This window comes from Bacillus rossius, chromosome 3 (genome assembly GCF_032445375.1).
Source record: "Bacillus rossius redtenbacheri isolate Brsri chromosome 3, Brsri_v3, whole genome shotgun sequence".
NCBI classification, from domain to species: domain Eukaryota; kingdom Metazoa; phylum Arthropoda; class Insecta; order Phasmatodea; family Bacillidae; genus Bacillus; species Bacillus rossius.
Genome location: NC_086332.1, coordinates 19,519,806 through 19,546,128, shown reverse-complemented (window position 1 = coordinate 19,546,128; position 26,323 = coordinate 19,519,806). Strand labels below are relative to the sequence as shown.

Genomic DNA, 26,323 nt, shown 5'->3' with positions numbered 1-26,323 from the left:
ATGCAGGACATCGTTTCATTCTTCTTTCGCCATACATGCGTGAGTATAATGCTAATGAATTAACGTGTGGAAAGATAAATAGGTTGTCTGCGCAAGCACTACAGACACACACACACTGGATGCTGTTGTCTTCGTAACAAAGGATGACTTGGTAGGCTACTGCAATCGTGTTAAAAAATTAGAATATGAGTACTGAAAGAGAGACTGCATAATAGACATGGCAATGGACCAGTTATTAATAAATTTACATTACGATACTGACGATGACGAATTCCTTTCCTCAACAAGTATCAGTGTAACGGACAACAGTGATGAATACAGTGATAGTGACAGCGCTACATTGTGTTTGACTTAGCCGTTTTAAGAGCTGGTATTCCTTTAATGGTACTCTTTTTAATGTTTCCACATCGCCTTGTTTCGAATGACTACGGCATGCAGTTTACCACTCTTGGTTGATGTTAGCAGTGAATCAAACCAACACTGCTTTCACTGTGGTGAGTTTCCAAAAATCGAGTCTAATTTTTCTTTACAACCATGTCATTTTGGAATACTTAATGTCTTTTTATATTGTGTCAATGCTACGACACGCAATCATTCCTGTTTTCACGTTTTCACAGATATACGATTAAATGCTGCACTTTTTTTTTTCGTTACTGCGCAGCATATTCTTGAACGCCTAATGTACAGTCGGGCCGTGGCCAGTTCATGGCGCGTTCAGCCGCCGCCACACCGCTTCCTCCTGCCGACCCGCGCCGGGCAATGTTTGCCGTCGGAACTGTGGGATGCAGCTCGCTACTTGCGTGGTCCCTGCGGCGCTCAACTGCTCAACCTGCGCGCGCCGTCGTTAGCCCAGGGTCGCGGCCCCAGGAACATCCGAGCCCCCGGCGAGATCCTCCACTTCTTGCAGCGACGCCGGCGGTTCCTCTCCACGCGTCGTAAAATGCTGATCCACCGGGCGAAAATTACGGCGTGGTCGAGGGCGGGAGGGGAAGGTGTGGGAGACTCGGAGCGAAGAAGGGTCGGAGTCAGGGCGGTTTTACAGGACGTCGTAAAAGAACAACGGGTGAGAGGCCCGCGAAGGGCAATCGGCGGCGTCCTGAGGGCTGCCGCGGTCTTGGCGCCCTCGACCTGACAGGGCACCGGGACTACTTGCGGACACGACGCCCACTACGATGAACACCAAGTGAACGGGTCAGTCACCGCACGCCAAGTTGTATTTCATCATAATATGATCGCTTTGTATTGCTGAGCGATAAATAAGGCAAATTTCTCTTCGTTCCACTGGTCTTTGCCCTAAAATCACCAGAGGCTTGTAACGCCCCTCGTGCCTCAAAATAGAATTATTTGGAATTAATTAAAAGAGCCTTGGAAACAAGCTGGAAAAAAAAATACGTTAAATGAAATGATTTACCAGAGGCGACACGAGGTGGGAACAAACACAATTTAGGAACTTCCTGTAACAAGCAAAGGGGAAGTTGGAGGATCGTTATAATCAATAAAATAAAAACTACACGATTAACTTGATCTATAGTTTCCCTGTTTTATTTGCCCTGATTCATTATCATGTTTCCATTATTTTAACATACACACAAAAGGTTTTAACAATTTTCAAAGATTAACAAAAGGAAAACGAAAATAGGCCGGCCTGTGCTTACTGAGAACAATTTACATTCGTAGTTTGACATATAAACATTTGCATTATGACTTTCACACCCAAAGTTGGATGGATTCGATTATTACATTGATAATTAGTTCTATTAGTTTTACATTTTCTAGAGAAAAACACTGGTCGCTGGTGAGTTGGTCGTCCGCTTAAGATAGTTCGTAGCTAGGTAAGGGGGAAATGTTGAATTTACATTACCACCCGGGGTCTTCAAACGATCACGGCGGGTAGTAGAAGCGTTTCTTCGAATGTGACCCACGGAACAGAAAAGGGGGGGGGGGGGTGGTCACGAGATGAGACCAATCAATCTCTCCCCGTCATCGAACCCTGTCAAAACAGGGGAGTTGCCCAGCACGCTGCAGTCGAGGAGTCAGCCAGGCTCGGGAGCTCGCGAATTGCGCGGCAGGACGCGGATGATTTCTTCATAATAATAAATTTCAAAGAGAAAAATTTCTAAGGCAAATAACTAAACTATGCAGACAGACTAATCTACTAAAATGGACTTGAGGGATAGCATCCCTTATACAAGGCGACTACATATTCGTTAACGGTCGGATGAAATCTACCCGATTCGCCGATACTCGAAGGAGGTCTGTCTGCAGCCGCGACGCGAGTTGATCTGTCTCGCGGTAAACGGCGTCTCGTAATTAAAAAGTGCCCCCCGGATCTAACAGGTGGAAGGGGGGGGTGTCTTGCCCGCCGAAAAATACCGAACTTGCCCGAACGCGGGCGGAAAAAAAAACTCTAGCAGGAGTTTTGAAGTTGGCCACACTGGGCGACCGTAGCGAACTCTGTCGAAGCAGGTCTGAGTTGAAAACAATCGACTCGACCACGGCGTCCATATAACTCAAGGCAAAGCAGGTGCTGCTCTCTGGCGCCCTAGAGGGTAGGCAAGCGGAGAAGTTCGCGAATTGGCCGCTAGGAAGCGCTTGTGATCAGTTTTGGCGCACTCGTTTTGCGAAGAGACCTTGGAAACGGTCACCGGTGTCCAGGGGGTTACGACCGGTCATTGGTCTTACTTGGAACTGAGAAGGGGGGGAGGTGGGGGTAAAATGCAACGCTGATGGGAAACTACGCCCCGTCGTGGCTACAGAGGGGCGAATATAACACTACGACGTGATGAAAAAGGCGAATCTCAGCTCGTCTCTGCGAACTGGTCGCCTGCAAGCTACAGGCTTGCCTTGCAGTTAGGATCACGAAGGAAAATGATATTACAGGCTTGAGGCGTGACTGAAGGCGGGGGAAATATTAGCCAGAATGCTAGCCTAGCATGAGGCTGGGAAAGAAAATCAGCTCGCCTCTGAGAACAGAGGCTGAGGGCCTGGCCGTAAAGAAAATAAGATGAGGGAAAAAAAAAAATAATAATATTTCCAAAATATTTCAGATTACAGAATTTTTAAATAAAACGTGCCTAAATACTTAATACACGGCACAGGCTTAACTAAAAAAAATCTTCTTTGGCACAGCCTAAAGGTGCAGGTAGATTTCGAAGTACCTATTCTTTCTGGACACAATTTGGTAACTTCTATAAACGTCTGGAAAATTTTAAGACCTTAATTTGCATAATATATTAATGTTTTCCAATATTACAAAATGATCGATTAAATATTTGTTCATTTTCATTTTTTTTATACGAACAGCCATAATTACAATGGATGGAAAAAACAAGGGTTGGAGGATTGGAGGACAAAAAAAAATCATAACTCCCTTAGTAGGAACACTATAGAATTTTTTGAATTTATTGGTAAATGGTATAATCTTTATCCAAAACATTTGTAAAACAGTTTTTGATCAAACGAGCCATTACAGAAACGGGATTTAAAACAATGGTAGAACTTAACAAATTCATAAATTCCGTGCCATGACCACTATTAAATCCATTTTATTGTAACACCATTAATTATTATCTACAACTTCGTCTGAAATAAATTTTAACCGACCAATTATTATTGTAAGCGATGGAAAACAACAGGCGTGATGGACAAAAAATTAATAACTCCCTTAGTAATTACCATATTAAATCCGTTCAAATTGTTTGTAAACCGTATAAATATTATCTAAAACTTTAGGTTCGAACAACTTCGTTACAACTAACCACTGTTGCAAAGGGTGGATAAAGTGGGGTTTATATATAAAAATAATTCATAATTACCGTAGTAATCAATCAAACAAATTTGTTAACATTGTTTGTAAATATTATAAATTTATCTAAAAATTACATGTGTAACAATTTTTGATAAGGTGAGCCATTGCTGCAGGATATTGAGAAAAACACGAGTAGTATTAAAAATAAATTCTTAATTATCAACAACTTTATTCTGAAATAATTTTTATACAACTTACCAATACTGCAAGGGGTGGAAAAAACAGGGGTTGATCGGCAAAAATTATTTATAGCTCCGTTAGTAGGCACATTATCGAATCCGTTCAAATTGTTTGCAAGCCCTACAAATATTACCTAAAACATTTGTCTGAAGCAATTTGTGATAAAACTAAACACTGCTGCCAATATGGATAAATGGGTGTTAAAATACAAAAATGTATCATAACATTCTTAGTAAGAACACTATCAAATCCGTTCGAATTATTTGTAATTCTTTTAATTTTTATCTAAAACTTTTGTCTGAAACAATTCTTGATAATAAAAACAATTATTGCAAGGGGTAAGAAAAACTTGTGGCTGGAATAAGAAAATCAAAAAACTTCACTACCATGTAAGCTACCGAATCCAAACATATTTTTATTTAACTTACTAAAAATTGTCTAAAACTTTTGTTCAAATAAATTTTTATCTAAGCAACTATCACTGTTAGAGGTAGAAATAAGAAGGTTTGAAATTATACTATCAAATAACTACCTCAGTTGGCATTATAAGTAATTCGTTCTAAGCTTTTCAAACCTGGGTGCATTGAGTTAAATATTCATAATATTTTCGCTGCATGGAAAATGAGAAAATTTTTAATCGATCATTTTGTAATATTGGAGAACATATATATGTTATCTACATTAAGTTCTTAAAATAGTATGTAGAAGTTTCCAAAATATATCCAGAAGTATTAGGTACTTGTAGGCTGTGCCGAAGGTGATTTTTATATTATATATATATGCTTATATTCTAAGTCTATATATATAGGCTTATATTCTAAGTCTATATCAAAACCCTTAAACAACTGAGGAAACTGTGTCCTAATGAAACTTTTCAAACCCTTAAAAAAAACCTTCAGCTATACTTTTACATAAAGAAAAAGAAAGAAAAAATCGTGATCAGGACGTTGCCTGTTTCAATCCAATAAAAACTACAACTCTGAGAAGCATGCAGTCTCAAAAAAAAGTATCCGTCAAATTTTATTGGCCCTTAAAGACAGCCTGCGAGTTTTAAGCGATGATTATGCCATAGAGGCGGGTATTGAGTAATTGCCGTCTGACGAAGGCAAGAAAGACGCCACTAATGATTTGTTGTGCTCGCCGGACAAGGAAACATGCGAGCAGTAAAAGTAGTAGGTGTAGTAGTAGTATTAGTGGTGGTGGTAATAATAATAGCAGCGCTGAAAATGTCCGTGCAATAAATCGCCGCTGCTTGTAAATTGGTTCGGTTTCTTTTATTGCTGACGGGGCGGGGAGGGAATTTCGTGAGTCTGAGAAAGGTGGTCCTACCTTGGTGAGTAAGATGGAAAACGGAAGAGAGGGGGGTGGGGGGTTGGAAAGAGACAGGGGCCAATCAGAGGAGATGTTGGCCTCGGGTTATCTCGTCAGGGTGATCCACGTCAAGGCGGCTGTCCAACTCCAGTCATCTCCCTTAATCTCTCTCTCTCTCTCTCTTTCTCTCTCTCTCTCTTTTTCAAAAGAGATCTGCTCTTGTCCCTAGCGCACTGCACAGCATTTGGCGTGCCCACGTGACCGTGGCTTGTGGCCAAAAAAAATCTCCATCGAAGCCACGAGACGTGATGGCGGTCATGTCTGCGACCAGCTCATTTCTCTCCTCCCTCCTGCTCTCCCCAGTCCCAGGTCATTCTCCGCCCGCGAAACAACTTCTCATCCCCCCCACCCTCTCCCCATCCCCGCTGCCGCTGCGGCCGTTAGCACGTCGGGCTGCGGCAAGGACGAGAAGGGCAGAAAAACGCATCCTGTGGAATTTCAACACACCATCCAAAGCGCGATGACGGCAGTAGAGCATCTACTCATCGATCACTCTTACGTTAGTATACGCGTCAATAAACACGCGTGATCCTAGTTCGCTCTTGTACTTGTCAACTATTCGTGGAGTTATAGGTAAAATGTGGGGGGCCTAGGTTCTTGGAACGTGTTTTTTTTTTTTAATATTTAGGGTGCAGAAAACGATTTTTGTATACGGAAGAAGTCAAAACGTTTTGAGCATATTCCGTATTGCTGTTTTACAAATTACAAGATTTGGCAACTAGGCATACTATTTTGTCTAAATCGACATTTAGAGGCATATATAACATAATTATTGTTGTATCTAGTCTTTTCTAAATTAAACATAAAAGAGGTTGCCAAAACCGTGAACCCACTGGTTGATGAAGATGACTATCAATTTACATGTATTTTTTAAAATTAAAATTTTTAAAGCATTTTTAAACTACTAATTATTTGGTGATTGTAGTAATGGGGGAATATATTTCATTATAATTTGTCTCTAAAATCATTTGACTGGCGACCGCTTTATAGCATGAATGATGTAAACCAAACGGTAAACTTTCTAACTAGAAATGCACAATCATTAGCTATTGTGTACTCATGACCAAATACTACCATAGCAGATATCTGGTGTGGTTTTCAAACTAATTAATTTAACTAATAAAAACTAAAGAACGTCTTTGTAAAATGTATAAGAAACATACAAATTATTATCATTGTTCACCTTTTTATTCTCAAAGAAAATTTGTTAAGAAAAAATAAGATAAAAATAAATGCAGGCTAACATCGCTACTAATATTATAAATGCAGAAGTGTGCTATTTATTTATTCTTTCTTCACTCAGCAACGGAGCAACGGATTGATATGATTTTTTTGCACAGATATAATATATAGGCCGAGATTGACATAGGCTACTGTTTATCCCACGATTCCTGTGGGATGGATAAGGAGCGTAATTTTGTAATTACTTGTTCATGTCAAAATGGCTGAACAAAGTTCAATACAAACAGTGAATGTTTCGCCACACGGTCTTTTAGTAAGGTCTAGTTAATTATTATCCTTCTCCTTGGCAAGACCCGTCCTGTTGTTAGAGCTCGCGTCGGCTAGCAAACTAACGGCGCTTATAACAATTGTAGTTTTGCATTTCCTCAATAGATGGGGTTGCCTTGAATTTGAAACACGATATCGCTTGGTGCAGCCGGTACGTCTTACCTTGCTTTTCCACAAACTGGAATTGAAGGTTGGCGTCCCGGTTTTCCTCTTGTGTAACCTTAATGCAACGAGATTGTGCAACGGTACAAGGCTGTGCATCACAGAGTTGGGGAGAAAAATATACTCACTGGGGTAGCTAAAGGAGAGAGCGATGTGATTACCCGCATCCAAAAAATTTACCATTACATTTTAAGAGGCTGCAATCCTACTAATATTATAAACGCGAAAGTTTGTAAGTATGGATGGATGGAAGTTTGTTACTCTTTTACGTAAAAACTACTGAATGGATTTGAATGAAATTTGGCCTACAGCTAGCTTATAACCTGGATTAACACATAGACCCCATATTAATATGAAATTCCATCCCTAAAGGAGTGAAAAAGTGATAATTTCATTTTATAACAGAAAAAATCATAGGTCATAGACATACAAATAGTGAGTTAGTGTCATTTATATATGTCTGACATACGATCATACACATAGTAAGGTCTGGCAAATTAATATTTTTCTCCTTGGTTAGACCAGTCCGCTTAGTGGAGCACGCAGCGGCTAGCAAAATAAAGGCGCTAATAACAGTTTCGTTCTTAACTTCGTCAATAGATATAGTTGCCTTGAATTTTAAACGCACCATCGTTTGATGCGTTTGTCATGTCTTTAATTTTCGCTTGTTTGTGCCCTATGCGTTCATATACCATTCATCCTATTGCGATGAAATTTTGGTGATTTGTTATGCGCATGCCCATGAAGGTTACTGAGACGGTATAACTATTTTTCAATAGTTGGAGCACGAATCGTGTCAAAAAATGTGTTTATTTCTTTTTATATGACGGCACTTCGTCTGTTTGTGTTGTATAAGTGCGCACGCATGACACAATTTATTTATTATATATATTAAATATAAAAGAGGGACAGAGATAGAGTGATAAATATATATAGAATGAGATAGAGACGGAGAGATAAGTTGTGATAGAGCGAGGTATAAAGAATGAAATGGGTTAGATAAAGAGATATACCTATAGATGTATAAAACTATATAGAGACTTATATATAGAAGATATAGAGATAGTGGTAAGTATATATGTAGATATAAAGAGATAAATCGAGATAGAGAGATACATAGATGTATATAGATGTAGATAGAGATAAATATTTATAGAGAGATTGATAGATGATTTGTATATGTGGAACTACTTCAAACATATTACAAAACAAAACTGAATGAGGCATTGCAATGCAGGCCGAGCATTAGCTAGATAATGGAATCTTTTCAATATTAGTAATCTCTTATTTATCAGATTTTTTCTATATTGCTTTATAAAGTCTAAATTACATACAGACCAGGTAAATAACTATAAACTGGCAAAACAATGTCTGTCGGGATCTGAAAGTGATATAAATTAATTTTCAAACTTGACAGTCAAATTAAGAAGACAATTACTAACTACACCCTGTGTTCAGTCCGGGCAACGCCGGGTATTGCAGCTAGTAATTACAATAAGTCCCAGTGCCAAACATTGGAAGTTGCGGGAATTCATGCTTCTCACACGGTCAGCTCTATGTTGGTTGTTCAAGATTATCGAGTGCCGAAAACATACATATAATGGTGTCTACAAAAATATATAGCATTAAATTAAGAGTGAAAAAGAATATAAATTCCGCGACTCTCAAACGTGAATGAAGCTCAAAAATGCTTTACAAATCCCTCTCGTCTATCTTTATCACATAATTCATTCTCTCTCTTTACTCATTCCTCTCCGGGTCCAATTTTCAAAGCCACGCAGACGAAGTCGCAGGCAGAAGCATGTTATAAAATCAGATTGGTATTTAAACTATACAAAAAATATATAAAAAATATCCTACGAATAACCTCTTTAAAAATAAAATTCTTAAACTGTTTTATTATGAATTAAATTATGAATCTGACTATTTATTGTGTCTATTTTTTAAGTAAATATATTTTTAATTAATCAACTACTTCCAATGGTAAGATATCATCAATACCCTGAAATTGCGCGATCGAAGCTGCGTGTTATTGGCTAGTAATAACTAAACTCAAAAGTGTCCCTAACAGTTTCCATTAATATGTGAAGCTTATGAAAAAAATGGCCTCAGGTAAAACTTTAACCTGCTAGTGAAAGACATACTCATTCAAGATCGTAATGCTACAGCCAAACTTTTTGGTAAACATTTCTAAGACATACGTTAAGTCTTCAGAAAACTTACTTCAAACAGAAGACATAAAAATGTCAATTAATGAAAACTGTAGTAATGTTACTAATATATCGCTACCAACATTAACTGACAGTCTGGTTATGTGGGCCATTTGACTTATGTCAAGTAGAACCACCGTATTTGATAGAAAACCTAATTTTATAACCAAAGGCTGTATTAATATGTACACACCACTATTAAAACATATCTTCAACACTTGCCTATGAAATACCACTTATATCTTTGCATGGAAAAATGCAATTGTGATACCTATTTTTAAAAAAAATTGGTTGTCTGTAAAGTCGGTTTACGGACGATAGTTTAACGTGACAAACTCATGACAAAACATTGATGAAATGATTGCATACGTTTATGAATTAAATTGAATCATGTTTATTGAATTATCACTATTTTGTATGGATAAAAAGGAGTGAAATGAAATCTACAATTTAAATGATAAATTTACTTTTATTTGCACTCATTAATTCAAATATGTTTATTACTTTAACGAAGAGATTATTTTAACTATAACTTTTATACATGTTTGCTATTTAACTTCTTCCAATCTATGTTATTCTGTTAAGAATAGGACGATGATAGTTTAATCTGCCTCGAAAAAGTCAAATTGATGGTTGTTCCAATCGAGTGGAAGAGAGATAGATGCGGCGCAAGCGTACAACAAGCGTAACGGGACACAGCGTAACGGGACAATGTGCATAACGGGACACTTTTTCGTGCATGCAGCCGGCGTTCATAATTTTATTAGATGTTGTCACGTCAACATTATTCGCTTTTTAAGTACCATAATTTCTGCGCCCGCCGCTAGAATTAGCTGTTTGAATCGTAAACGTGGCTTGCCACCATCACGCACAGATATCAAAACAAAACAGACGGAAATTTTAAACTATTAGAAACGGCTCCGATAAAAGCCAAAAGACTTGAAAAAAAATCCTAATCACTGGCTTAGGGCCTGATTTTCTACAAAGAATTTGACTAAAATACTCTCCATCTTATTAAAATTCAATAAACAGTTAATTCTATAAAGTTCCCGCACCAGTTATAAGTTATACTTTTATGACATTACAAAAATATTAACCTGAAACATTTTTAATGCCTATTATAAAACTGTGTATATGTTTTCATATTTAGTTTTGGCTTAAACGGCTGAATTAAGTATGTAAATACATCCTACAAACAACCCTTAACCTTATTGAGCTGATTCAGCATTATAATTTATTAATATTATTTATTATTCTGTTATAAATGTTTAAAAAAAATATAAGTCACATACTTTGATTCACGTCTACAATTCGTTATTGCGCTTTACAAGCGCCGCGCTCCGCTCTATCATTGTGCTATCGAGCCTGTTCAGAATTTGTAAGGAGAATATGTGCTATAATCATTGTTATTTCAGTTTCATAACATATTATAAAACTTGAAATTACGTTTTACTATGACTATTTATTTCAATTTAACAAATATATTCAAGGAAAGTTTCACTTGCATAAAATTTCATTTGGCACACCAATATCTTTGGTCTGCCCCCCTAATGTTTACGAAAGTGATTATGAACGGGTTTATGTTGCTACACGTGGGTCTACCAAATTGACAACTTCGGCACCGTGGTTACACATTTCCCTTCATTCGACTTCCGTTCCGTTCACGAAATGACTCCTGCCAACTGCCGTACACCGAGAGCTGATGTGTTCACACATCAGATAGGTCTGGTTACAGTACGAAGAGCAGGTTCGCCCGGCCGAGGACTCTGTTCTTGACCTTGGAACCCAGGCCCCCGAGCGTGGCCGCGGGGCGTGGTCCTCGGGCGCCGCGCCGTCCCGCGCCAGGAAGTGTCCCGGCCATAAACACTTCCTGCGGGGCGCGCGAGAGAGCAGGATGCGTCCTCGTCGTCCTTATCGCCCGCAGGAAGAGAGGGATCCCCCTCGCGCCGGAAGTGACGCCCGGAGCCCGCCCCGCGACATCGGGCTCCTTGTTCGCGGGCCTATCTCGCGGCGGCGATTAATTACCTGCGCGGACCCGTCGTCTCCGCGCCGCATCCGGCAGGGGTGTCGGCGCGCCTGCTCTTGCACGCCTGGGTGTCGGCGGGCCCGCTCTTGCACGCCTGGGTGTCGGCGCGCCTGCTCTTGCGCGCCTGGGTGTCGGCGGGCTTGCTCTTACGCGCCTGGGTGTCGGCGGGCCTGCTCTTGCGCGCCTGGGTGTCGGCGGGCCTGCTCTTGTTCGCCTGGGTGTCGGTGGGCTTGCTCTCGGGGTGTCGGCGGGCCTGCTCTTGCACGCCTGGGTGTCGGCGCGCCTGCTCTCGCACGCCTGGGTGTCGGCGGGCTTGCTCTTACGCGCCTGGGTGTCGGCGGGCCTGCTCTCGCACGCCTGGGTGTCGGCGGGCCTGCTCTTGCGCGCCTGGGTGTCGGCGGGCCTGCTCTTGCGCGCCTGGGTGTCGGCGGGCCTGCTCTTGTTCGCCTGGGTGTCGGTGGGCTTGCTCTCGGGGTGTCGGCGGGCCTGCTCTTGCACGCCTGGGTGTCGGCGCGCCTGCTCTCGCACGCCTGGGTGTCGGCGGGCTTGCTCTTACGCGCCTGGGTGTCGGCGGGCCTGCTCTCGCACGCCTGGGTGTCGGCGGGCCTGCTCTTGCGCGCCTGGGTGTCGGCGGGCCTGCTCTTGCGCGCCTGGGTGTCGGCGGGCCTGCTCTTGTTCGCCTGGGTGTCGGCGGGCCTGCTCTTGCACGCCTGGGTGTCGGCGCGCCTGCTCTTGCACGCCTGGGTGTCGGCGGGCCTGCTCTTGCACGCCTGGGTGTCGGCGCGCCTGCTCTTGCACGCCTGGGTGTCGGCGGGCCTGCTCTTGCACGCCTGGGTGTCGGCGCGCCTGCTCTTGCACGCCTGGGTGTCGGCGGGCCTGCTCTTGCACGCCTGGGTGTCGACGCGCCTGCTCTTGCACGCCTGGGTGTCGGCGGGCCCGCTCTTGCACGCCTGGGTGTCGGCGGGCCTGCTCTTGCACGCCTGGGTGTCGGCGGGCCTGCTCTTGCACGCCTGGGTGTCGGCGCGCCTGCTCTTGCACGCCTGGGTGTCGGCGGGCCTGCTCTTGCACGCCTGGGTGTCGGCGGGCCTGCTCTTGCACGCCTGGGTGTCGGCGGACCTACTCTAGCACGCCTGGGTATCGGCGCGCCTGCTCTTGCACGCCTGGGTGTCGGCGGGCCCGCTCTTGCACGCCTGGGTGTCGGCGGGCCCGCTCTTGCACGCCTGGGTGTCGGCGCGCCTGCTCTTGCACGCCTGGGGAGTCGGCGGGCCCGCTCTTGCACGCCTGGGTGTCGGCGGGCCCGCTCTTGCACGCCTGGGTGTCGGCGGGCCTGCTCTTGCACGCCTGGGTGTCGGCGCGCCTGCTCTTGCACGCCTGGGTGTCGGCGGGCCTGCTCTTGCACGCCTGGGTGTCGGCGGGCCTGCTCTTGCACGCCTGGGTGTCGGCGGACCTACTCTAGCACGCCTGGGTAACGGCGCGCCTGCTCTTGCACGCCTGGGTGTCGGCGGGCCCGCTCTTGCACGCCTGGGTGTCGGCGGGCCCGCTCTTGCACGCCTGGGTGTCGGCGCGCCTGCTCTTGCACGCCTGGGGAGTCGGCGGGCCCGCTCTTGCACGCCTGGGTGTCGGCGGGCCCGCTCTTGCACGCCTGGGTGTCGGCGGGCCCGCTCTTGCACGCCTGGGTGTCGGCGGGCCTGCTCTTGCACGCCTGGGTGTCGGCGGGCCTGCTCTTGCACGCCTGGGTGTCGGCGGGCCTGCTCTTGCACGCCTGGGTGTCGGCGGGCCTGCTCTTGCACGCCTGGGTGTCGGCGGGCCCGCTCTTGCACGCCTGGGTGTCGGCGGGCCCGCTCTTGCACGCCTGGGTGTCGGCGGGCCTGCTCTTGCACGCCTGGGTGTCGGCGGGCCTACTCTAGCACGCCAGGGTGTCGGCGGGCCTGCTCTTGCACGCCTGGGTGTCGGCGGGCCTACTCTAGCACGCCTGGGTGTCGGCGGGCCTGCTCTTGCACGCCTGGGTGTCGGCGGGCCTGCTCTTGCACGCCTGGGTGTCGGCGGGCCCGCTCTTGCACGCCTGGGTGTCGGCGGGGACTGCTCTTGCACGCCTGGGTGTCGGCGGGCCTACTCTAGCACGCCTGGGTGTCGGCGGGCCTGCTCTTGCACGCCTGGGTGTCGGCGGGCCCGCTCTTGCACGCCTGGGTGTCGGCGGGCCTACTCTTGCACACCTGGGTGTCGGCGGGCCTGCTCTTGCACGCCTGGGTGTCGGCGGGCCTGCTCTTGCACGCCTGGGTGTCGGCGGGCCCGCTCTTGCACGCCTGGGTGTCGGCGGGCCTGCTCTTGCACGCCTGGGTGTCGGCGGGCCTGCTCTAGCACGCCTGGGTGTCGGCGGGCCTGCTCTTGCACGCCTGGGTGTCGGCGGGCCCGCTCTTGCACGCCTGGGTGTCGGCGGGCCTACTCTTGCACACCTGGGTGTCGGCGGGCCTGCTCTTGCACGCCTGGGTGTCGGCGGGCCCGCTCTTGCACGCCTGGGTGTCGGCGGGCCCGCTCTTGCACGCCTGGGTGTCGGCGGGCCTACTCTTGCACGCCTGGGTGTCGGCGGGCCTGCTCTTGCACTCCTGGGTGTCGGCGGGCCCGCTCTTGCACGCCTGGGTGTCGGCGGGCCCGCTCTTGCACGCCTGGGTGTCGGCGGGCCTGCTCTTGCACGCCTGGGTGTCGGCGGGCCCGCTCTTGCACGCCTGGGTGTCGGCGGGCCTACTCTAGCACGCCTGGGTGTCGGTGGGCCCGCTCTTGCACGCCTGGGTGTCGGCGGGCCTGCTCTAGCACGCCTGGGTGTCGGCGGGCCTTCTCTTGCACGCCTGGGTGTCGGCGGGCCTGCTCTTGCACGCCTGGGTGTCGGCGGGCCCGCTCTTGCACGCCTGGGTGTCGGCGGGCCTACTCTTGCACACCTGGGTGTCGGCGGGCCTGCTCTTGCACGCCTGGGTGTCGGCGGGCCTGCTCTTGCACGCCTGGGTGTCGGCGGGCCCGCTCTTGCACGCCTGGGTGTCGGCGGGCCTGCTCTTGCACGCCTGGGTGTCGGCGGGCCTACTCTTGCACGCCTGGGTGTCGGCGGGCCTGCTCTTGCACGCCTGGGTGTCGGCGGACCCGCTCTTGCACGCCTGGGTGTCGGCGGGCCCGCTCTTGCACGCCTGGGTGTCGGCGGGCCTACTCTAGCACGCCTGGGTGTCGGCGGGCCTGCTCTTGCACGCCTGGGTGTCGGCGGGCCCGCTCTTGCACGCCTGGGTGTCGGCGGGCCTACTCTAGCACGCCTGGGTGTCGGTGGGCCCGCTCTTGCACGCCTGGGTGTCGGCGGGCCTACTCTAGCACGCCTGGGTGTCGGCGGGCCTGCTCTTGCACGCCTGGGTGTCGGCGGGCCCGCTCTTGCACGCCTGGGTGTCGGCGGGCCCGCTCTTGCACGCCTGGGTGTCGGCGGGCCCGCTCTTGCACGCCTGGGTGTCGGCGGGCCTGCTCTTGCACGCCTGGGTGTCGGCGGGCCTGCTCTTGCACGCCTGGATGTCGGCGGGCCTGCTCTTGCACGCCTGGGTATTGGCGCGGCTGCTCTTGTGCGTCTCTGGTTCGCAGGCGCTTCGCGACGGTGTCCCGGCCTCGCCAGCTGCGGACACGGCCCAGCACAGCCGAGGCCACACAGGGCGCGGTGCTCGCCATGTTAGCGATGTCCGCTACGCTGCATTTCACACGGCACTGGCCACACCAAGCTGCAATCACGATACTGGCGACGTCACCGAATGTTTGGTTCTCGGATTTTTTTTTCTTTCATAACGTCGTTGAATTCGCGCATGCGCTGATAATCAAAATCGTAATGTTTCTGCGCGGAAATGGGCTGTACTTCTGAGTTAGCTTCTTATATAGTTTTGTTTCTCCCAGTAATGCTCTTTAAAAGTTCTTTGTAATATTACTAATACATCCATTTTATGTAATAAATCAATGGAAGAATACAAAAGGCTTTAAAATGCTAGGGAAATTATTCCAAGGTAATGCTATCAAACTGTGTTGTATTTACTCTGAAATGATCCATAATTTTGTTTTCGTCCTCACAAGCAACTGCTTCGTAAAATGATGAAATCCATCAAATTATTTTATTTTTACGTTAACTTCATAAAGCCATTTCTTTTTACGTTTACACACTGTGAGAGCCAGCCGCATATTATCATCGTCGGAATCATCACTCGAATCCCTCGGCATGCGTCTCTCCGACATCGCGAACTAGGCGATACAGTATGGCCACTTGGCGCAGCGAACATAGTGAACATAGCGAACACTGCGAACATATGTGTGGCCTCTTTTCTAAACACTATCAACACAAGTGCGTAGCTCTGAAGCTTGGACAACAGAAGAAACAAAGCTATGGGAGTTGGATTTCTGAGAGCGGGGGAGGGAGGATAATATTGTCCCTACTCGCCAATGGAACAAAATACGGAAGGAAGACTCAAAAATATTCACAGTAAAAAAAACTGTACAAAAATTGTTAGAATTGGCAGAAAATATATCTAAAAATATTTAAATGGAATATTAATATAAGTTGAAAGTTACAAAACATATTTTTTTTTTGGTAAAAAGTACCTAAAGTGGAAAATTGAACGTGAAATAAAGCAATGCACGTACAGAACGCTAGATAAACCAATGCGCCGCTTGGCCGTTTAGAGTTGTGAGACTCTCCAGGCCACCAGATTTCAACATTTAAGGCCATATTTCACAGATTTTTTTATATTTTTCCATGTAAAATAGTTGTGCATGGACACTTTAAAATTATAGTTGTTTTTTTGTTTAGGAAGAATAATTTTCAAAATATTTCACTTCAAAGTTGATAATTCAGTGCTTTTGTGTACCAATTTTCTGATTATCCATTTTTTCCCTAAAGAATTGTATTTGATGTTATCTGTACAAAATGTCCAGTAAAATAACTTATAATGAAAGCGATAAATCAATTTCCGAATGTTTGCTGTAATCATTAGTGTCACTTGAATTAGACATTATTATTAATCTCTCAAAGGAAATATTTCAGATTTTGTTAATTGCTAGCTTGAAACTCAATCTGTAACCCAAGTGAAGCAACCCACGTGATGTATTCAGTTAATTCATCCTGATGGTTATAGGCCGGAGAACTTTAATTAAAGCCTGATTATAATCACGTAAATAACAATTCGCAATAGTTATTAACGTGTTTTTATGCCAATAATGTAGATTAAAACAAAAATTTGGTACGTCTAAAATAACAAGGATCTATTACCAAAAAAAAAAATCACTTTTCTTCAAATGTGAAAAATTTCAAAATATATTTGAGTGATTTGGGTCGTTTAAACATATTTTAAATATATTATTAGATATATTGCTTTTTATTAATATTATACCTAACATCGTAAATCTTAACTATCGTAAATCCTTTTTTTTATATTATATTATCGAAATAATATGAATGATTGTTTAATTTCAAACAAATAGCAGTAAATATCAAACTACACTATTCATATTTTAGATCTTAATGTTGTATAACTATATAAAAATGTTTCGTCTAGATTACTGCATCAATATTAGGTAATATTGTGTAAATGCAACTTTTTTCAACAACACGTATTCCCACGAGGCTAAGATTATAAAAACAATTTACAAAGTAATTTAAAGAGAGATGATGGACAGGATTCTCGTCACAGCTTGTGTCCTGCGTGTGGGTACGTGATTGGCGACGGTTGAGTTGTAGGCCCGGGTCCGGTATCGATGTGACTCATGGCCCGGCTGTTCCGCGGCGAAAGGAACTCGCCAGCACAACCAGTTTTCAGTTTTTATTGACAGGAGCACTTCTCTCGTCGCGCAGTCGGTGTCGCGACCTGGCGAGCGGGGCGTTAAACCCGCGCGGCCTCCAAGGTCGCCGAGGGGCGTCTCTGGACGAGCCTTGAAGGAACAGCCACTTTCAATAAGCGTTAAGGGGCCCGCCTCCTCAGGGGTGTATGTGTGTTAGTTAGGCGGGATGATAAGCGCGACGCTCGGTGGTATTTCTAGCGCGGTATCGCCTCTAAGCGCAAGGCTCTAAATTAACGCGCAGTCTTCTCGTCGTGCACAGGATAACTGTGAAATTTTAGCGGTGACCGTAACATTATATGGTCGAGAAATGAAGATAAAGGTGTAATGCCTTAAAGATGTAGTCCCTTAAGTGCTTTCAAGAATCTGTACTGGTTGTTTTGCGCCCAAAAATTACTCTGAAAACATGCGTTTTGGCCATTTTAACTCTTCTAGAAATACAGTTCAAAAACTTGATCCAAAATTAAAAGTACTTTTCGGCCCTCAGCGAACTCTTAAATGCTTTTCGTAAGCAGACCCCACTCTGATATCTCGTGTAGTTTTGAAATCGCGTTGTTTTTCCTGAAGCTCTGCACACCGTGTGTGTGCCCCGGTAGGCGGAGCGCTAAATGCAGGGGCGTTTCCCAGCCGTGACGCGCTGAGTAACGCCACTTTACCGCCGAGCTTTCACACGTCAGTTTCTTAAATGACCTCAAGTCTATGTTTCAAGCTCCACGGTCGGTGTATTTCATTTCCAAATGTATTCTTTTTTTTTTTGCTTCGTTAAGGTTTTCGTTAACAAATATCTGTGTCTAGTAATAAATACTTAAATAGTAATTTTTATTTCATTATATTTTCATTTATTCAACAAACAATGTTATAATTTATACTTTCTTTGTTTATACATAATATTGCATTTTAATAAATTGCTTTTCTTAACTTTAATGTTTATATAACTAATGTAAATTTCTTCGGTTATATTTTATATATTTATTTATCAGTTTTTATACATTTACAAATGTTTACAATCGTCAAAATACCGCATGTAATTTGGAGTGACTAGATGCACTCACATACAAACTTGCTTTCGTGAGTGCTAAATTTCCTGGTTAATTAAGTGAATATTGTTAACAAAGTGTAAAAAAATAGGAAATAAATTATTATTGTAAATAATGTATCAGTATTTAAAAAATTTATTTTGTGGTAAACTTATCATTGTTGGTACACGATAGTATAATATTTATCGATAGAATTAAAATCATCTCGACCACTGGTTCTTAGAGTGAGTGAGCGCCTTCTAGAGAAATGTGTGTCCATATATAAAATAAATATTGTTACTCCATTGTACCATTATTTCGTTACGGATGTACCGCTCTTTTTGCTGACACGACATCATTACGTGTTTCTCGTTAACACAAGAAATAATGAACTTATGTTATATCACGTATTATTTTTATCGCATAATTATTATTATTATTTTATTTTATAAATGTTTGTAGTGTGACTACACACACACATATATATATGTGCGTGTGATTTTTTAATGCACCTCAACTTCAAAATAAACATCAAAGCTGGTGAGACCGTGTCTCAGTAGCTGCCGCGCTGAAGGCCAAACGAGGGCGAAGCTAGAAAGGAGGCGGGGAGGGTTGCACCCGGTAGGAAATCTTCCCGTGCGCATGAGTTAAGTCTTACATCAACACATCAGCGGGACCTCCCATCTCCTCCTACCAACCCCCCCCCCCCCCCCATCCATACAGACCGCTCTCCCGCACGGCTCCTCCTCTTCACAAACGACAACAATCAGATGGTACGCGCCTCGCGGCCTTAGCGGAGATTAACGCGCCAACCGGAGGCGACGCGGGCAAACAAACAGCCTCGCTACTGAGATCTCTCTCCGTGTAGCGCGCTGGGCTGCGGGCTCTACGTATGATTTGGGTTTTGTTAAGAGGCTGGTACTCACTCGTCTGTGATTCTGGAGCGCAACGTTCATCAACCAACCACCTTTTTATTTTTTATTATTCAGCCAAACTATAACTGCCCGAACTATACCATTATTTGACTCCATAAATCATTTCCGTTATGTACGGAAGTACAGAATACGTATTCCTAACCAATTTGTTGTTTTAATTTGTTGGACATACGCATTTTGCAGTTTTGCGCTGTTTGTCATTGAAATAAAATTATTAAAGTAAGCAAAGTAAGAAATAAAAATGAAAACATAAACCCACAGAGAACAAGCCTCAATCAGCTTATGCCAAGCAGATAAACCCAATGATGAACCTAAACAGATATTATGGACAACACAATGACGGCAGCACAGACAAACACAACCAAACTTAAACATTAGGCAGCATAAGAATTCCGTGGAAGTAATGCAGTCTTGAAAAAAAATAAAATAACAGCAACGACGAACTCAGTGGACTTACAACGAAGAGACAGTTTAAACAATAACAGTGAATGCAGACGGACAACAAGACCTGGACAACGCAGCAAGGTGGCGATAAAAGCGACATCAGCACGCACATAAAGTTCTCTGTCAACCCTATGTACTAGAATGTGCGTGCAGTGTTTTCGTAGTGCCGTGTTACTTTGAGTAAGTGAGGTAATGTCATTGTTGGAAAGTGTGTAATAAAGAGTACTGAACTATCATTGAATAATTTGTGTATGTATACAGTTTAAAAAAAAATTGTTTCGGTGGTTAATCTGTTTGAGGGGGCCTTCTTTTAAGCTTAAACCATAATATCTTTACAGCTGATTCCCATCCTAGACAGAAGATTTTTTTTTTTGTTTCACGTAAACAGAGAGCAAACATTATCAATAATACGTCCTCTTAAAATGCTAACATATGTAAAAGCGTCTTATGTATGCATGAAAATTAACTCGGCGTGGAATAAACCACCCAATGTGAGGCCCGCTAGGTACCCTAGTTACTTTGATTTGCACAGCTTGTATGCAAACACAAAATTTTTTTTAAAAAAAAATATTATTTTTTGGTATAATACGAACTAATTTTGCTGGATTTACAAAATATTTGTCAGGATCCATGCATTTGCACAAACTAGTTTTGTGACATCCATGAAAATGACACCCTCAAATTTTTTGACGTGTTAACGTCTAATAAATCTATTAACGCCGGCTGCTTGCACAAAAAATTGTCCCGTTACGCACATTGTCCCGTTACGCTGTGTCCCGTTACGCTCATTGTACGCTTGCGCCGCATCTATCTCTCTTCCACTCGATTGGAACAACCATCGATTTGACTTTTTCGAGGCACATTAAACTTGAAACACTCCCATTCGTTTCCTAATTTTCCTATCATCGTCCTATCCTTAACAGAATAACACAGATTGGAAGAATTTAAATAGCAAACATGTATAAAAGTTACAGCTAAAATAATCTCTTCGTTAAAGTAATAAACATATTTGAATAAATGAGTGCAAATAAAGGTAAATTTATCAATTAAATTGTAGATTTCATTTCACTCCTTCTTAGTATCCATACAAAATAGTGATAATTCAATAAAAATGATTCAATTTTATTCATAAAAGTATGCAATTATTTCATCAATGTTTTGTTATGACGTCACGTTAAACTATCGTCCGTAAACCGACTTTACAGACAGCCAATTTTTTCCCTTCCCCCTTCTTTTCTTAGTCTACCCTCTTCCTCAGCCTTTAGTGTAAGCTCCGTGTCGGCGATTGCGTAAGTCTGCAGAGGAAAAATAAATGCCCGTCCAGTCCGACTGCTCTGCGCGGGTTGACGGGGCGGGAGGGTGGATGTTTAATCCCCCGGGACAGAGGCTATCAAGACGCGCGCCGATAACTGATCGGCGACGCTGACCACGCGGCGCGTAACTCCGGCTATCGGACGAGCTGACGACCGCCCGGTGGTGACGTCACGCCGACTTGTGCCACGACGGCGGCGGTCGGCGGCGGCGATGACGACGGGGGACGCGTTGTCGGCGAGTTACGCGACTTGCGCACACAAACTACGTGGAGCGCGGGCGGAGTAAACCGCCGTTCTTTATTGGACGCGCCGACAGTAGCTACACACACACACACACACACATGCGCCGACCCCCTCCCAACCCTGCCGTCTGTGTCCTCGTTTGTCTGCGATTTACGTTCTCGTTATTTTCGATTCGGGAAGAGGTACCTCGGGACGTGGGGGCGATAGCCCGAGTGTCCTTAGTGTTTTCGCCCCCTGCCTTCCGGCACTTGTCATTGGATTGTGGACCTCCCGCTAGCGTCTCGCCATTGCTGTCTGTCCATGAGCCTCTATGGATTGTTTCTTGGACGCCAGAGGTTTTGGATCCAGTTTCTATGCACAACCATGCGTCTGTAAATGTGACTTTTAAATTTAGGGAAGGAAGAAATATTGCTCTCGATTGTGGGCCAAAATACATTAAATTGAGTGTGAAATATATATTTTATTTTTTAGAATAAAATTTTTCTTTATATGAAGAACAGAATGGAAATGGTCCATTGATACTCTTCCCCTCCTGTTTTTTTTTTGTTAAGAACTTGCTAAATTTTTCAGTGTAGCCTCACTTCAAACCATTTTTAGACTCTTGGTGTATGGATATTTACCATATAAGTCATCATCGAGATGTCATACATGTAAGTGTCAGTACTTCTAAACAACTAATATATATAGTTTACAAAAGAAAAAAATATTGAAGTAAACACAGGCTGGTTTTAAAGCAGCAAGCCATATGGGACACTCCGAGCCAAAAATTTGTGAAAAGTAATTTCATTTTTCTTTTCCTTTAACTTCTCTTCAAAATAAAAATGGACTAAACGAAAAGTTCACGCTCACTTATGATAAATATTCTGAAAGAAAATAAATCAAAAGTGACTAGAGTCAATCTAGATTCGAAGTTTTAAAAATTGGTTTTGTTTAATTTCTGAAGTACTTAATAATAACGAAAATAGTTTTCACATCAGCTTAATACCGTTATCAAGCTCGATAACTGTGTGGGTTTCTCTAAACCTCGAAGAGAGTAATCGCTATGTACCGGCGGAAGTTTATTCATCAAAAAACAGAGGCTATAATATATAACAAAAATTATAAAATAAAATTCTTGCTTCACAAATTTCTTATCGTTCACCCACGAACAAAAATAAAGATCGACTGAAACTTTGTGTTTTAATTTTGCGCATTGGAAGTTTTTAAAAAAGTTATAAAAATAAGGATAGTTGTCATGGTCTGTATTTACGCAACCACTGGCAAGCGTGCAAGAGCAGTGAGTGGTGGACACGCACTGTGACGATGCCCAGGTTTGTGTGCTTCACCATTGCCCACCACATCTTCACATCTTCGCATCTCTTCCGGCCTCTCGGTGCTAGTCAACAGCAAAGCCACTCCTCTGTTGCGGTCATCTTATCGAGGCTGGCAGCGCTGCATTCGGCGGTAGCACAGTCGTGTAGGAGAGAGAGAGAGAGAGAGAGAGAGAGAGAGAGAGTTGGAGTTTGCTTGTTGTGTATGCGATTGTAAATCAGTTTACGTTAGCAACTTTAAAGTCAAATTCAATTTTTTCACATGCACAAAGCTATATTTTATCACATAACTACAAAAAAGTAATTTCAAAATTAAAAAAAGTATTTATACGTATATATTTGCAATAAGTTTCCAAACAGCTTTTAAAGTACACGTTAATTTCTTCCAATTGGCAGAAACTGCTTGGCCACACATTATGTATGATAATTTATTATATTTGTTCTACTTTTTCCCGGGCTATGTTACAATTTTGTAAAGCGAAGAAAAGAGCAGCAAGAATGAAACGTGTTTAGTTCCGTTCACGCTAATTCACGCTCGCCACGAGAAATACGGATACGGCGTCCATGCGAACAGCTTATTTTTTGTTACATCGCGCAGTCCCAGGTCCCTGCAGCAGCCACGGAGGTTCCGCGCAGTGGCGCGGCGGACCGAGGTGGTCGGAGCAGACCGAAACTCGTCACTGACGGAAGTGCACTAACAGTGTTCGCAGCAGGGTCTCCACAAGGAAAAAATATTTCGTACCAACTTAGGCGAGAAAAAAGTACTAGATTTGAAAAAAAAAAAAAAAGTACTAAATTATAATTTGCTATGGTTTTAACAATTTAGGAAGTTATTATGACATTGCAATGCTCTAACTTAAATATCACACCACACACACATACATTCCATAGTTTTTTAAAAAATAATTACGCTTAGTAATAAAACATATTGGAGTTACTGTAATAATATTATATTAAAGAAAAAAGTACTAGATCTGAGCGTAACGGTACTTGACCACTAAAAAACTTATGAAAGTACTAGATCTAGTACGAAAGTACTAACTGTGGACACCCTGGTTCGCAGCCCGGGACATCCCAGCAGCTCTGTCCCAAGTCCGAGCGGCCGCAAGGAAAGAGGAAGCGCGTGGGCCGAAGATGTACCCTCTCGACTCTACGACTGACCAATCATGAACACCGCATAGCGTGTTTTCATCGCCCGAGGCCCTAATCTTTTATTACTCACTAGGCTTTAAGATTCCATACACTTGGATTGCAAGAATTTTCATATCACATCAAAATATTTCTTTCAGAAATTAATTAATGTTTTGCTAAAATAATTGTTATTCGAGTAAATAATTCTTAAGCACAGACGTTTTACGGAAAAGTATTAAAAAAAATCATTCATATTTTCTAAAAATATATGTTTGCATTAATAGGGGTGGCGTAAAAAAAACTGATGATTTTTTTGTTGTTATTGGAGATTACTCATATTCTGTGCACTTGCATCAGTCTTAAAAATTTATTTGATGTTCAACATTTTCAAGCACGTGGGTTCATTAGGTGAAAATAAATAGCTACCGTAAATTATTATTCTGTGCTATAAGTTATACTCCCCATTTCTTGGCAGCAGTAATCTAGGGTTAACCAGGCTAGTTGTTCTTATGATTCAGTTCGAGTACGTCCTTGAGCTGATTTTGACATTTCAGTTTCGCTTGTAATTTGTTGTGTCCTCATTTCGTTTTCCACCAACTAAAGTTCAATTCTTCTAATACAACTCCAGTGAGAAAACTGCTCTTGTTTATAATATATTAGTTTTATTATATTTTCATTTTCCTCCAGAAAAAAGACTAAAATTTATCGTCTAGAATTTATTTAAGCCCTATAAAATATTATCTCTGTGTATAGTTTTCCAGCCTTTCATCTAGGTTTTTTTTTTTCCAGATATTCTTGTTAGATCCAATTACAGATTTTTTTAAAAAAAAAAGGAATTTTTTAAGTCAGGAAACTTTCAAACTTATTTACGTATTAAATTTTAGAAATAAAGTAGCTTGCATCGCAAGACTGAGAACAATGGGATATTCTCGCAAGTGTTAAACGTCATAGTCTTTTCGGCAAAACGTTCTCGTTAACGAAGCACTCCTCGCCTCTACAATCGCTCACTCTATCTCTCTCTCACACAGCCACACATAGTATTTATCAATTTTATTTGAACAAACAAAATGTTATGTACGTATAAAATGCATCCTTAAAGTTTGGCTGTGACCTTTCTGTCGAAGAATAAAAGCAACTATTTCCGCCTTTCTTTGTTTATCTAAAAAAAAAAAAAAAAAATCTTAGTTTAACTTTTGAAGCTGGAGGTGAAGTCATCATAATATATATTCTGCGTTGGATATAGTAATATGAAAAATTAAATTCAAATTACAAGTCCTAGTATAATAAAACTAAACTCATGCTAAGAATTAGTAAACAAAGTTAACATATTTTTTCATCATAAATATGAAATATATTGTTAGGTGCGTGCGCACTGAGAGTCAAGGCCGCGACACGGTTTGTTTGAATCAAACAAATAATTGTTTATATATGGCGAAATAAATACTTACTTGGTGGAACAAAATATTTTGTTAGTTTAACCAAACTCGGTAAGTAACAAAAATAATTTGTTACATCTAACCAAATATACATTTCAGTTGACAAAATCATTTTGTTGGGTCAACAGAATCTTTCCCTACTACCAAAAATTTGTAAGAATTAACAAAATATATTTATTTCGCCATATATAAACAAATATTTTGTTGAGGAAAACAATCCTTTCTCTCAGTGTTCTTCCTCGATGCTGACATATATCACACTTAGTGGCCTGGGAATTCTGCGGGCTTTCAGAGGCCGCAGCGTGGACTGGCGTGCTATCCACGCCGTTGATCTGGATGCTTCAGGCGTCGGTGTCGGGTCGGGATGGCGCGACACGTCACAAAACACACTCCAGTACGTTCCAGAAAGACGGCCGACCGGTGCGAATGCGGCGACGCCGGCCTCCGCAGGAGTTCCAACCGGCGAGTTCAGTGAAATGCGAGTTCAGGGAAGAGGTCGAGAGACAACCTCTTTGCGAGCGTCGGTACGACGGGACCGTGCGAGTGCGACCGAGTGGCGCGAGACCGTGTGTGTGTGGACAGGTACGGGGTAAGGGGCGAACCACTGTCGAGCCTAGCTCCAGTGAGGAGTGCGAACTGTGGACTAGACAGATACTTAGTGATTTGTGAACATACATTAAGTGCGGTAATTTAATTAGTAATGTAAAATATTAGTTTCAAATAAAATTGTATAAATAATTGAGCTATCCTTACGAACCTGTTTTCCCCACTCGTAACAATACTTTCAAATTCGCTTTTAGGAAAAATTGTTAGTATAATAAACAATAACAAACTAAAAATTAGCAATTTTTCGACATTTCATACAGAGATCATTTAAATGCTAAAACTGTTTAAAAAATATTAATAAAAATTGATGCATTATTAGATACAGCAGCCACACATGCCATAATCATCAATTCGCGATGCACTCGAACGCAAACTGGAATGCAGGAAAAAGGGCTCATGTTTGTGTGCATGTTTCCGATGAGGTTCAGAAAGTTAATATGTGAAATGCTAACAGTCCCAAATTGTACAGTTCCCAGACGTCACCAGGGTATCCACAGTTAGTACTTTCGTACTAGATCTAGTACTTTTATAAGTTTTTTAGTGGTCAAGTACGTTTACGCTCAGATCTAGTACTTTTTTCTTTAATATAATATTATTACAGTAACTTCAATATGTTTTATTATTAAGCGTAATTATTTTTAAAAACTATGGAATGTATGTGTGTGTGGTGTGATATTTAAGTTAGAGCATTGCAATGTCATTATAACTTCCTGAATTGTTAAAACCATAACAAATTATAATTTAGTACTTTTTTTTCAAATTTAGTACTTTTTTTTCAAATTTAG

The 26,323-nt window shown here is 43.1% G+C and overlaps 1 protein-coding gene across 1 annotated transcript; it reads right to left on the bottom strand.

Annotated features, from left to right (window-relative positions):
• Positions 1–816: 816 nt before the first annotated feature.
• On the bottom strand, positions 817–22,411 carry LOC134530027 (sialidase-like). The gene is made up of 8 exons (XM_063364555.1): positions 22,381–22,411; positions 20,964–21,131; positions 14,768–14,903; positions 11,823–11,962; positions 11,590–11,766; positions 11,266–11,533; positions 11,026–11,110; positions 817–1,128 (listed from the first exon to the last, which is right to left on the bottom strand). Exons 1-8 carry the CDS (start codon positions 22,409–22,411, stop codon positions 817–819), a joined length of 1,317 nt encoding a protein of 438 aa, XP_063220625.1.
• Between the last annotated feature and the right edge of the window lie 3,912 nt (positions 22,412–26,323).

What these genes read in the sequence shown, in the direction of transcription:
- LOC134530027 (XM_063364555.1), bottom strand. Translation starts at nt 22,411, where the DNA reads ATGCGAAGATGTGAAGATGTGGTGGGCAATG. An exon ending in GACGTCACCACCGGGCGGTC is followed by an intron (nt 14,904 to 20,963) that starts GTCAGCTCGTCC and finishes CCGTGTCCGCAG; the next exon opens with CTGGCGAGGCCGGGACACCG. An exon ending in AGGCCCGCCGACACCCAGGC is followed by an intron (nt 11,963 to 14,767) that starts GTGCAAGAGCAG and finishes GTGCAAGAGCAG; the next exon opens with GCCCGCCGACACCCAGGCGA.